The sequence below is a fragment of the Orycteropus afer genome, unplaced genomic scaffold (genome assembly GCF_000298275.1).
Source record: "Orycteropus afer afer isolate SDZICR_OR568_19922 unplaced genomic scaffold, OryAfe1.0 scaffold00335, whole genome shotgun sequence".
Classification (NCBI taxonomy): domain Eukaryota; kingdom Metazoa; phylum Chordata; class Mammalia; order Tubulidentata; family Orycteropodidae; genus Orycteropus; species Orycteropus afer.
This window is the reverse complement of record NW_006921922.1, coordinates 3,727,523-3,742,243: the sequence shown is the minus strand read 5'-3', so window position 1 is coordinate 3,742,243 and position 14,721 is coordinate 3,727,523. Positions and strand designations below refer to the sequence as shown.

General features: G+C 32.7%; 1 protein-coding gene across 1 annotated transcript in view; it reads right to left on the bottom strand.

Moving 5' to 3' along the window:
• Positions 1-945: 945 nt before the first annotated feature.
• ADGRL3 (adhesion G protein-coupled receptor L3) overlaps positions 946-14,721 on the bottom strand; it is a 584,624-nt gene continuing 570,848 nt past the window's right edge. The window contains exons 22-23 of the mRNA XM_042782480.1: positions 8,729-8,857; positions 946-1,745 (exon numbers count right to left, since the gene is read on the bottom strand). Of these exons, the coding sequence (XP_042638414.1) occupies positions 946-1,745; positions 8,729-8,857 (929 nt within the window). The remainder of the gene's footprint in view (positions 1,746-8,728; positions 8,858-14,721) is intronic.

The window sequence follows — 14,721 nt, the reverse complement described above, 5'->3', positions numbered from 1 at the left end:
AATTTGTTTGCATTACTAGAAAATGATTCTTATAAAGTGATAGTTTCATTTATTTCTTTATTTTTTGCCAGATGAAATTTTAAAGGAAAAAAAGTAAAAAAAAAAAAAAAAAAAAATGAAGAAAAAAATGAAAAGAAAGAAGGAAGGAAATTTTGCTCTCTTACTAGTAGACAAATTTGCAAGACCAGCACAAAAGAAAAAAATAAAATCTTTTTTTTTTTTTTTTCCACTACATTAACAGGACTCAAATTCTGGAGGAACAGAAAGCATACTATATGTGCAATGCTAGTATCTGTACATTACATAGAAATTGTTCAATTTTTCTGCCATTAGTTTTATCATCAGTTAATACAGCAAATCATAAAATATGCATTTAGCATATAATTCTAGATTTCCCCTCCATTTCATTATTAATTTTGCTGTTTTATTTTGTTTTCTCGGCTGTGATGAATTCAGGTTGCGAGTGACCAAAAACTGCTATGTGATACAGTTTGTTTTGCTTTTGTTTGTTTGTGCAGCACTCCAATCTAGATGCAGCATTGTTACTAATTTCAAACAACTGTTCTGGCCTTTTTGAAATTAGGTCCTTGTGATTATAGTAACAGAGCATCAGAGATGTTAAAACAAACATAATTCAACAAGGCCACAATGAGCGCCATTTTCTTCATATCTCGTTCATTAACATAATGAAGTCTCCATCTGAGGGGGAAAGAACAGGAAAAGATAGGGCACAGGAGAATTTCAGCAGTTATTCTTCTCCCCTGGGCTGGCCTAAAAATCCCAGTTTAACAAAAAAAAGAAAAAGAAAAAGTCTGAGAGTTCGTGTTTTTGTTTTGAGAACAGCATAACGATTTAGGAGTATACACATTATTACCACTGCTGATCTCAAAGAACAGTTAACCAGATGTTAATGGTTTTTGTAGATTTACATTTCTGTGTAATCTTCTATAGACTAGTGACCAAATGGGCAGGTCCTCTTGAACTTCCCTCTGGAGGGGTCCCATCTTTGTTTGGAGGAACTATAAATCCATCACTGCTGCCTCGACCTAGCTGGTAATAAGTATGCAGCTGATGGACGTGGTTTCTGGAGCCTAGATTTGGCATGCTTTTGTAGTAAACATCTTCGGCATCACCACTTTTGGCCGATGGGGGTTCGGTCTGGGTGCTGGTGGTAACACTCTCTGCTGTAGACACACCAGCCAGTGCCGGCATGCTGGTGTAGAGAGAGTCCCTATGGGGTGACTGGAGATCTTCTGTGTGCTCGTTGGTTAGCAAAGGGAAAAAGCTCTCACTGTGGTCTTGGGGGATCCGCCTTCTGGTATAATGGTGTGGCTGGTGGTTCTCTGTGGAGTAAACTCTTGGGGGCAGCAAAGGCGCATCAGATTCCTCATGAATGAGTTCCAGGCCCAAACCCTCCTCGTGGTTAAAGGATGTGGCGTCATCCAGGACAATGGTGTCATCTTCACTGCCACGGCCCAGGTTATTCACCAGCTTGTTCATGAGATTCCTGTTCTGGTCGCTGGGGCGCTCATGGTTGTTCAGGTAAGAAGGGATATAATTGGAAGTGAGTTCCTTCAGAATTTTTTTTTCTAGGGCGGTCTCGTTATGGTTATAGCCACGGTCTATGATTTGCACACAGTTGCTCAGGTATTCGCTGCTGGCAATGCTGTAACTATTGCCATGGTTACCATTCAGTGGTAGAGTATCCATGACACTTGTATCCCTGGCATTGTTCAGAAGCCCCTCTGAAAAAGATTACAAAACACTATGATATTTATATCCAGTAGGCCATAGAATACACACACAAACACAAGCTAAAAATATTAATCGAGTATGAAATATGTATAAATTGCTAGCATTTTTACTTCAGTATAAAGAGTATGAAAAGTAAGAAAAAATACTATTAAATATATACATTCTTGGACAATTGATAGAAATTTTCTAAGTGGCAAAGAAATATTTAAATTAAATCCTTCAAAAAAATTTTTAAAAAAATGACACTTTAAATTATAAGTTTGCAATTTCCACACAAACACTGCCTGATATTATTTGAAGCATTTGGGTTATAACTTAGAAAAAAACAATGCAAAATTTTGGTGTCCTCATTTATAGCTTTCAATTTATACACATCAATGTCAATTAAATTATTTATTACCTTTAATTGTTATGTTGTCTTAACATTGCAATAGTTATAATATTAACATAATTCATTGTGGTATTTTGAATATATTGGTAAAAAGCAAAAGAATCAAGATATTATTAATAATTTCATATATAATTTTACAAGACTGAAAATAAAACTTAGAGAAATAACCACAAAAGGATTATGTTAAATTTGTCAGAATGATGTAGTCATGAAATAATGATTAGTCAAATATATGGCACATCAAAAAATTATTTACACATAGGACTTGCAAAACAAAAATATTTGAATTTAATTTCTATTTTTTTTCCTACTCTAGGCAATTTGGTTATTTTTATGTATTAATCCTTTAGTCATTGTTTAGGGTCATTAGGTAAAACTACAAAAGTATGTGAAAAGATACAAGGATCTGAGTACTGAAAACACAGTGTCAATATTAAAGGTACCATTTCATAATATGAGTGATTATTTTGTGTGCATATTAAACTTTGGATTGCAAAAGAAGATAAACAATTCATTGTGGGAAGAAATAGCTGCAGTGAAATAAATTTGATCACATGCTTCTTCAAGGTTTTTGCATTTCCTGGAAGGAACAGAACCAATAATCTATAATTGTTCCATAAATCATTTCAAATGCAATCACAAAAGAAAAAGAAACACAAACATTCAACCAATACTGGTAAATAAGAAAATGTACTTCTTTACAGGAAAAATAATTTTAAGAATTCTAATGAAACTTCTCAATACACCACTAACTTGTGAAAATACAGCACTCATTCTATATCTGTGATGATGCAGTTATGTTGACTAAAAGGAACTAGTTCATTGCTGGTTTGAATAAAATGTCTCAAATATGCCAAATTTTGTAGACTTCTGATGTATACTCTGTAGTTAAGTTCAATAGTTTTCAAAAATAGTGTGTGAAAACACATTAAAAAGTAGCCATCACAGACATAGGGTGAAGCCATTTATTTTCATGTTATAAGATATCTTGTAGACAAATCCACAATGTTAAGAAAAAAATAAAAGTAAATGCTTTTTAAAGGGCCATATGTGATGGGTGATTGCTGCTGCAGAGGCTGCTATGGTAGGCATGATGGTTGTGGTTGGTGACTGATGCATTGAAACATGTTTATTACTTGTGTTATCAATGCATTGGGTGCAGGCTGAAAATCGCCATAGTACAAAATACAAATATGTTGCATGTGACACATATTTTTATGATGGAATGTACTAATAAAACGTAAAAGTTTATGAATTACTTAGCAAAAATAAATGCTCAATTTAAAAACAATTTAACTCACAGAAACAATTACATGAGACTTAACAATCATGTGACAATAAAAGAATCAGACAACAAAAGCGTCTAATCTCTATTAACATATTTATATAAGTTTATATAAGTTGATTCATAGGCTCTTTAGTTTTAAAATTGTGAGATGAACTGTTTTTAATAACTACATCATCTATATGTGATGCAATAAAAGTGAACTAAAAAAAATTACATTTGATATGCAATGTTTAGCTTTACTCCCATACTTGTCTCTCTGTAGGGCTCTAAACGACAGCATGAAGAAAAGGAAAGAAAAAACAACAAGTAAGCTTACAGCGACAGTAGAAGAAACATGAGTAAAAAGCAAATTGATGATATGCAGAAAAAAGAGTCAAAGGAAATAATTTCCACTGCCCCAAAATCCATGAGTCTGTGTTACATGGTTTATCGTAATTAAAAATACTGAATGTTAGTCAGAAAATAAGAAACCCCCTTACCACATGCTAATAAAATGAATCTTTAATAAGCATTTCTACAGTTAGTACATTTCAAACAAATACCATTTATTTTAACATTATCAGACAAACCAAGAAGAGTGCAAATTTGAGGATAAGCCATGACTGTTTCCACAAGTGTATTTCAATATTACATATGTATGTTTTTATGTGCTAGAACACACTTGTTTCTAAGGTAATTTTAAAATTTGTCAGTAACATCATAAGTATAATCTTTAGTTATGTTTTGAGAGAAAAGCACAAGTTGGAGGTTTTCATGAGTATGTCTTTTCCCTTACATATCTTCTATTTCCCTTATAAAATTTTTCTACTCCATTGTACCTGAACAAATGCTTTTTATCTTTTGTAAACAATACTTATCAGTATGGTTATTTCTGGTGCTCTTATTTAAAATTTGTCTAAATGTGAAGGAAAAAAAAAATCCCCTGCTAAACTGTATTATTATTCTGTATTAAGAAGATGTAAGGGAAAAGAAATACCACTGTCGATATCAGATTTTCTTTGGCATTTTATGCAATCAAACAGGGATTCAAACTGGGTTAAATCAGTTTAGTCATGGCCAACTAAGCAAAACTGGAAGAGATGCAAATTGTAAAAAATTAAGTGTTCTGGAATGATAACCAAAATGGGAAAAATTATGGGTCAAAGCCCTGGAATGGGAGACTCAAAAGAACTTCCTTACATGAGCCCTTTCAGGGGCCTCATGCATGAAATTGTGTTATTGGCAAGATTGTGGAGAGCAGGACACATTCCAAGTGCCGGGTCAGCTGCCATCTTTGAGCAGGGCATTGTTGTTTCTGACTCTGCTCAAACTCCGACTGGCAAGCAATTTGTTTGCTATGTAATGTTTATGCTACCCTTTCTTTTAAGAGGGAGATTAAACGTCTAGCAGGGCTTTAATCCATATTTTATCCCATTATGGTTATCTTCACCCAAATCTAAAAATTTCAAATCTGTTCCAGTTTTCACTTCTTCAGCCATGACTGAACTGGGAAGAACTGGTTTTGAAGCCCTGAATCAAACATTTTTAGAGTTGATCCTTCAAAAATAATTCTAGCAAAATTGTTTAAAAAAAGTCATATTTTACTCAGTTCAAAAGACTTATTCTTGTTGATTTTATTTTTCTGAAATTTAAAATATCACAAAATAAAAAACAAGCAAGCTCAGTGGTCCAGATCATTTGAAGAGCTCCAGTATGATATGCTTTAACCATTCCTTTAAAGCAACATTCTGTACTTTAAAATTAATCTGGTTCTTAGCAAAAAGACCAAAAATTACCAAACACAGAGGGAATCTCTTTTAAAATTCCAAAATTCTTTTAACAACTTGAAGGAAAGAGCTGTATGCGAATAGCAATAGATAGACATATTTTGTAGATTTACTATGGCTCCTCACTTAATGAGAGAAATTTAGAACTTTCTGCAAATCACATAAGAGATCACTAAGGTTCAATTTTCTCTCTTTAACACAACATAACTGCAACCTAGAAAGGTTGAACCCTATCTGTTGTTATCCTGTTTAGGTTGGCAGAGCTAGGTTCAGAAAGAGTATTTCTAGACTGTCCCTATGAATTACTACTTCCTTCTCCTCATATCTGACTTTGGCTTTGAAAGCAATAACAGAATATTTATTTATATACTTTACAATATAATCTTTTACTCTTACCAAGAATAATGTATTCTTCACTGTATCTATCCCATCCTATGGCTCTATGTCTTGCATTAAAGTGTTAGAATTGAATTTTATTACTTTAAAATGTAAATTCTTATAGTGAAATTATTACTTCCTCTCTATATTATGTTTTGTTGACAGGTTTATCTATAATGGGATTTGTCTTGCAAAAATTGAATTCTCCAAAACTAACAAAAGGATAATGGTCCTGATATACTATCAATGATGTTTAAAAAATTTCCATAGATAGACACTGAATTCAGTATAATGAAAACATATTATTTATTCTTATTGTTCATTCTATATACTTCAATAACACTATAAATACATGTTTATATATTTTACATAAAAGCATTACAAATAAGAAGGAACATTTTAAATTACTATCTGGATGGCATTAAAGCAACTGAATCAGAGGACCCACATAACAGAACCCAGTGGTAATCCAACATAAACCACTCCATTACATACCGAGCCACCTATATGTCATGTAAGATTTCACCTTGCCAGTAAGAATATAAGTGCATTCATCTGAAAGCATAAGATTAGTAGCAATATGACAATCACCAATTTTTAATTTTTGTCAGTGGTAAAAAATATTTTAAGCTTTACCAATATTTCTTCATATCTTTTTTTAAAAAATTAGAACATAAAATGGCTGAACACTTCCATTTTGACTCAGAAAAACTTTCATGAAATTCTTTACTTTTACTTGTAAGAAAAAGTAAATAGAATTTATTGGAGTGAAAGAAAAATCAAGTCAAAAGAATCCTTCTTTGAGTATTTATTGACAGCCTTAATATCAATGTCTAATATTGAATTCTACATAAAACTTTGTATTTATATGATATTATTTTAATTTTTGCATGGTGAGAATTTCAGTCTGATACTGTTTATAGAAGTGCTTTATCCTTAGAGAAATCTTCTAATTTACGATGCTAATAAAAATCTAATAAGATGGCAGATACTGTTTTAGGAAAAATATATATTAATTCTTATTTTTTCAATATATAAGAACCTAAACATTAGAACCGGATGATCAGAATAAGCTAAACAAAATGATTTAAATTTATTTTGTGTTTTAAAGCAATTACCAACAACTCTTCTGTGTAAGGTGAGTTATATAGAATAGATTAATTTGCATACCTGTATCCAAGTCTTCATCTAAAATCATTCAAAATATACTAATATGTCAGTACACTTGGAAATGTTTGTAATGGCACAATTACTCAAAGAAAATCAAGAAAAACAATAAAACTAAACTAGCCTTTATAAAGTCTACTAAACTTTCCTTCCAAAATATAGCTGGTGCATTGTATAATGCACACACTTCATTGAATACTACAGTGAAATAGGGACATTAGAAAATGAGAGGCATTTTAGAGAGGGGTAATCATAATAAAGGACCCCGAAATTCTCACTTTGGTTACACTGAGACTGCTTTGCTGGGGAAGTGAAAGACTGAAGGAAGACATTTTAGATGTTTTCAAATATTGAAAGTTTTGTCATGCAGAGCAGAAAGAGTGCTTTACTCTACTTTATCTAGAGGGCAAGCTCAAGTATCATGGCCATTTAAGTGGAAGGAAGAAAAATGCAACCTATGGAGTGATTCAACAATAAATTACATACAATCTTTAGGTGGGAAAGGCACCAGTAGAGGAAATATTAAAGAAGGCTGACAAGTGTCAGCAGGGTTATAAAGAGGAGTTTTGAGCTGTATAGGAAGCTGGATTCCATTCTTCTGATTCAAAAGTGTGTGATTCTTAAACCCTTAGACCTTGAAAACCTTGATGGAAATGAATGTTTGCTGAACTATTTCATCTTAGTGAAAACCATCTTGAGTATATTCCTGAGGTCACTTCTGAATTGTCGACTTTTACAATTTTGAAATAATTCAAAATCATCATCCTTCATATATGGCAAGGTGTTACCTGGAAGTGCAGATGGTTTTAGACACCTGATGGCCACATTGCAATAGACATGCTTTCCTGGAATGGAACACTCACACCACTAATTCTTATGCATTCATACCACTAATCTTTTACCTCTGACCAAGAATAACTAAAATAAGTATATTTAATAAATAAAATCACACAGTTTCCACATAGCATAATAAACTTTTTTTTTTTTTTAATTCCCTAGAAAACTTAAAATACTGTTGATTTATCACATCCAATTTAAAGGAACCTTGAAAGTCTCTTTATTATAGTATCTTTTTAATTATCATTTTATATAAGTGGATCACTGACTGAGATTTATCTTCTATAACACTGCTATTAGAATACACTTTCCCTGTGATCTCTTTGCATATGATATTAACACTTTTAATTTCTTGTGCCTCTAATGAATTTTATTCTGAAAACCACTTCCAAATGCTCACATTGTAAATGGTTCTAAAGACATCTATAATTATTTATTTGAGATATATCTTTTTGAAAATATTGATATTATTTTTGCACTGGAGAATGTACAGAGGAACCATATTAAAAAGCCTTGTTTTTAACAAGTAGCCACAATAAAGGAAGAAAGTTAGTGCCCTGCCTGACCCAGCTCATACAGGAAATGGCAGAGCTGCAGTATAACCTGGGTTGCTATTGTCCAGTTCACTGCTTTTTCCTCTCCTGGTTACATCAATGTAATTTTCCTACATTTGAGCTAAATTCTTCAGTCAGTAAATGCCCAGAGTGTGCTTCACATACAACAAAGATTTCTTTTTCTTCATTTTATCACATGAAGACTGTTGAGTCAAATTTTCCTTGATCACACTTACCTTTGGAAATGTCTCATTTCTTAAAATGAATATATATATGTATTTAATATAGAAATAAATCAATGACAAAAACGTACTGACAAACCACAATACACTTTATAACATTACAGAAAAACAAATATATATTAATGAATTTTGTTTTTCAGAAGGAATATATTTCTTTCTAAGGATAACCTAAGGAAAATGGAAAATAAAAGCACCGATATGGGTGGAATGGGAAAGGAGTCTGTGTGTCTGCTTCCAAAACAAAGGCAGGAGAAAGGAGGAAAAAAAAAAAAAAAAAAATAGAATGTGCCCTTAAAAGCTACATAAAATGGGACTCTCACTTGAAAAAATTAAGATAAACTCCAGCACACCTTGTGCGTTGTACATGCTGACAGAAGGGTTGTTACAGACCGCCGGTTCCCCAAGCAATGTATTATAGGGATTGTTAGTACCATGCGGACGAAGCAGAGCATTGCTTATAAGATGATTAGCCATGGCTCCTGGAGCAGCCCCATAGAAAGACAGAGAAGAAAAGGTCAATCAGGCAAATGTGTTTAAAAAAAAGAAAGGAAACATTTAAAATGACAACAATTGATATAGTCCTGATTACAGGCAGGCAGCTAATTAGACTCAAAAATATATGCTGCTAAAGCACACGTTTTCAACAATGCACATATCCGTGTCAATGGGAAAGAAAGAAAATGATTTACAATGTTGATTAAGCCACATTTAGACTGTTCTCTTTCCCAAAGTGTAAGCAAGTGTATATTCCCATGCTTGCTAAAAAGAGAGCAAAATCTAGTTGCCCAAACAAACAAAACGTAAAAGCCAAAAAACAAAAATAAAAGAATTAAAAACTCAGAAAGAAAAGCTAAAGTTAAAATAGTCCCTCATTCACAGAAACCATTGAATTGTTTTCAATGAAAGTAAAAAAAAGGATAAAAAGCAACATTTATGATAAACACTCATTTGGATAGCAGGTATTGACACAACAGAAGAATTTGACATTTCTTAAAAATCTATGAAGAGAAATCATTTAAATTGAAATGAAATGTAATCACTTCTACTAGTACACTATAACAAGTGCACTAATTTGGTGAATTTACAAATTTGATAAAATGATCATTTGAGTTTTATTTTTAAATAATTTAAGTAAAATATTAACTTCATGGCATCAAGCAATATATACAATTGATTTTTCCATTTTCCGACTGGTTGTTTGGAATTTGCCATAGTAAAGTAGTAAAGTTTAAGTATTTCATCTTTTTGTGAACTGGAGCACTTGGTTTCTAAACATCATCAATCTGAATTGTAACCTCCCATCCTCCAAAAGCAAATGATCAGAGAGTTTTATTAAATATAATTAGAACATATATTAAGCCAATAAGCAGAATTGTGTATTTAGAGGATAAAGAAAGGAATATAACTAAGAAAAAGAAATACAAATTGTGTGGGGTAGGTTGAAAAAACAGATGTATGTTAAATTAAAATATACATATATATATATATACACACACACACACACACACACAGAGACACACACACACATGCACACACACAAGCTATAGACTGGGAGAAAATATTTGCAAACAAATTTACAAATATTCACAGTCCAGCAGAGAACTAGAATATACAAAGAACTCTCAAAAATCAATGGTAAAAACAAACAATCCAGTTAGAAAACAGGCAAAAGACATGAACAGGATTTATAGGTGATGAATAAGCAGATGAGAAGATGTACTATTAGTCATTAGAGAAAATCAGATTTAGACTACAATGAGATACCACTACATACCTAAAATGAAAATAATTTTAAAAAGTAGTAACATCAAATACCAGTAAGGATGAAAAGAAACTGGATCACTCATACACTATTGGTGGGAATGTAAAACAATACAGCCACTCTGAATTATTGTTTGAAAATTTCTTACAAAATTAGGCATTCAATTCCCATACCACCCAGTGACTGTACTCTTGGTTCTTTTATCTCAGTGAAATTGAAATACATGTTCACACAAAAACTTTTACATGATTGCTCACAACACCTTATTTGTAAAAGCCAAACCTAGAAATAGTCCAGATGTCATTCAGTAGATGGATGATCAAACAAATTGTGGTACATCCATACCACAGAATCCCACAAAGCAATATAAAATAATGAACTACAGATACAATCTGGATGAGATTCCAGAGAAGTATACTGAGTAAAAATAGCCAATCCCAAAAGGTTACATAGTGAATGATTCCATTATTATATAACATATTTGAAGGGAAAAATACATAGAAATGGAAAACAAATCACATTAGCGATTGCCAGGCATTAAAGATGGGGGAGAGAAAGAGGTACTTGGGAATGATAATAAAAACCTACCTACTTTTGTGATAAGATTGCCAATAATTAAACTCACGTACATACACACACACAAACACAATTGAGTACAAGTAAAAGTGAACGATATGAACAAACCTGATCATATCAATTTCAAATCCTGGTTGTAATATTGTTTTGAAAAATATTATTAATGTGGGAAACTGGATAAATATTTCAGTATTATTTCTAAAACTGCATGTGAATATACAATTATGTTAAAATAAAAAATAATGTATATTGACTTAAGAAGACAAAAATATTTCATCACTGGTAAAAATTGTTTAAAAGACAGGAAAGACAAGGGAAACCGTGAAAATTGGCCATAGTAGTTTAATCTTTCCTGAATTATAGTTCTTTGGTATTCAGTGAGCTAAACAAATGTTTCGACCTCAAAACTAGAAACAACTCTTTATTTACAGGGCAACAAAGACTTTGTATGTAACTACAGAATTGTATGTACAATATTGTACATAACAACAATAACAGAGTTTGTTAGATCTTTAGAGCACTTAAGTGTATGTCAAGCTGGAAAGTGTTAGTTCTTTTGAGAAAAGAATCCATGTATTTGTATCCTGCAAAGAACTAGCACACTTTTTTTTTTTTTTTTTTTTAAGAAACTAAGTGTTGATGGGAGCTCTGGTGGCACAGTGCCTAAGGCATCTGACTACTAACCACAAGGCTAGCAGTTCAAACCCACCAGCCACCCCTGGGAAGGAAGACTGGGCAATCTACTTCCATAGAGATACTGCCTTGGAAAACCCAAGGAGGGGTCGCTAACGCTATGAGTCCAATTGACTCAACGGCAGTGAGGTTTTTTTTTTTTTTTTTTGGGGGGGGGTGTTCAAGTGCTTGATGAGTGTTTGGTGAAGCTATACAAATATTTAAATATTTTTATGCAGTGCAGTGGCACATCTTCACTTTATCATATAATGGATAAGTTGTTTGCCGTCAAGTAGATTTTGACACATAGTAACCCTATATAACAGATTAGAACTGTCCTGTAGGATCGCCTATGTGTAATCTTTACGGGAGCATCTCACCAGATCTTTTCTCCCGTGGAGCAGCTGGTGGTTTAGAATTGCCAAATTTTTGGTTGGCACCTGACCACTAGGCTCCTGGTTATGGGCATATCTTGATATTATTTTCCACTGATGAATAAAATACATACAGAATATTAAGAGTAAAAGCTAAAAACAGGAGGCTATAGTGCTTTTCAGATATGAAATGTAATGATGTTGTAAATCTTACAAACATATATTGGTTATATTACAGAAAGTTAAGATTACCTGCTAGAGACAGGATTTTATCAACACAACTTATTTGTTTTTTAAACACATTACTTGTAAATTGTAGCTTGTACCTAACATTTTTTACTCTAGCCTTTATACCATGTAAAAGGGAAAGCTAGTCTCCTAACACAAATGATCCCTTTCTCAAATTACTCTAAATAAGGATTGAAATAAAAAATGAAAATTTATAAGTGATTTAAAATGAACTAGGGAAAAAATGTTAAAACATACAAACATAATTGCTCAAATTCTTTATGTTTTCAAAGATTGAGGGGTAGGATCTTTATGGCTAAAGGTTATATCTGCATCTTTATACATTTTCTGTCATTACTACCCATTATCTCACTTGAACTAGTTGGAAAGCAAGTAATAGGTGTGAAGATTGTATGCCAGATTTTCCTCTATTTTATAAAGATTTTAGAAAATAAAATATTCCCTTTTCTTATACAGTGAAACCTAGGAGAGCTGGAACTCAACAGGACTGCCTTGCTTCTCCAGGTCTCACAAGCTTTCCACCTTTGATAGGGTGTAGTCTTACTACTTTTCTATTCCTTTTTAACATTGGAAAATATTTGTGTTTTCCTTCTCTGACAGGTTTCTGCCTTACACAGGGTCCAGCTTTTCCAAGTTTTACTGTATATGTTTTCTTATACCAATGTAAAAGAAGATGATCTGTGCTTTAGAATAAGGAAATAATTGAGAAAAATCAAACATAACCATGAAGCAGGTGACTCAGGATTTTGACTTCTGCATTTATCACTTAGTTTACTAAAAGACAAAAATATAAACACACACAAATGTTCAATATACACAAAAAAGAAGTGTTCCATATGATAATGCTTCCAAAAAAGCATTAAATATTATTACAAACTAATTCACCTAGTTATATATTTCCCAGAGAAAGTCTTTTATGTTAATGCTGTTCTAAAAAAAAAAAAAAAATTAAAAGTACTTTAAACTACCTTTATGAGTAAAGGTACTTATCTAGGAAAACTGAGCTCTAAAGTTCATTTCATTTATCATCAGGTTCATGCTAAGCTGAAAGCTAGTAACGATAGCAGAAATGGTATCAGTATATAGCTACGTCTTATGCTGTAACCATGACTTTGTTAGCTGCTGTCAAGTTGATTCCAACTCAAGGCAATCAGAGTAGAACTACTCCATAGGATTTTCAAGACGTGACCTTTTGGGAGCAGATTCCTAGGCTTGTCTTCCGAAGTGCCTCTGAATAAGTTCAAACCACCAATCTTCTGTCTAGTGGTCACATGTTTAAGCATTTGCACCACACAGAGATTCTTTGTACCCTTAGCTATTAGGGACAATATTTAGTTAGGGCTACATAGCTATAGTATGCTGCTTCTTCAAATCTGGGTACAATCCAGATTCAGTTACTTATCTGTAGCCATTATGAGTGTCAGGAAGCATAACTGGAGATCCACTGCTGTTTACACTAAAACCATATAAACACTTAGGCAAAAATAATTTAAAATGTTAAAGGAAATGCATTTCTGCCTTTGCCCTCAGTGTTAAAGACTTTCTTTCTGATTTTTAAAAAAATCACTACTTAAAAATTATTATTATTTTTTTTAACTGTTTATCATTCACTTTTATAGCTGATACACCATTTGAAATCAAAATCAATATATTTACTGTCACTGTCAGTAAGTTTAGTCCTAAAAATGGTGAGGGCTTCAGCAATAGGAACAAAAGATTGGGTTATGGAATTTGATGGTTTATATTTTGCAAAGAGTGTAAAGCTATGGATAAGCTCTACAGGTTCACTAGTTTGAAATAATGAGGGTTATATTTGAGTAAACAATTTTCCCTCATTTGAGTCACCTAATTTAAGAAATCAGTACTTCTCCATGATTTTCATGGATGCTCAGGGCTTGGCGAATGAGGCAAGGAGGTCATTTTTCCCACTTCCCATCCCAAGCCAGTGAAATTTTTTATAGGGGTATTGTCACATAATTCCTACAGTCCATATTTATTTTTAGGCATTTCAATTATCCTTTGGAAAAGGTAGCACTAACTATGCTGAAAAAAATTGGTACACTGACAATGGCTAGATCTTGTAACTGAAAATTTGCACAGAATTTGTCTTTCTTCATCTTTTATGTGCAAAGGTACCTTTGTTTTTCTTCTGAAGGTGCACTGTATTTCACCTGTCTTTGCTGAAGTCTATTCTGTTGGCTTTGACGTGTTTCCCAATTTACTGGGGTCACTTTGAATTCTGATACTATCTTCCATGTTACTGTCCATCCTGTTTCTTCCTTTCCCCTGCAAGAAACTTTTGATTTGTAAACATCTCCTCTAATAGCTGTGACATTGCTGAAGACTTCCAAAATGATCAGTGTTTACAGACCATCTGTCATTGTTTTTTGGCTGAAAAGTTAAGCTTACTGGTTAGTCAGTTTGAAGACACAAATAAGTTGGCATTTTAGAGGACAAAACAGTTACCACACTATGCATGTGGAAAAAACATTTATGTGCTTTCACTGGATTGTAAATTCCAGTCAAACAGGGAATACGTATTATTTTTTTACTGCTCTCTACCAAGAATCTAGAATAGTTCCTCAACTCCAATGAATATGTAACTAATGAAAACAACTCATGAGAGATCTAAGGCATCTTGAAAATGCAAAATTAAAACAAAACAATGTTATCAATTACTAGTAGGTTTATGTGTTTGAATAAATTTTTA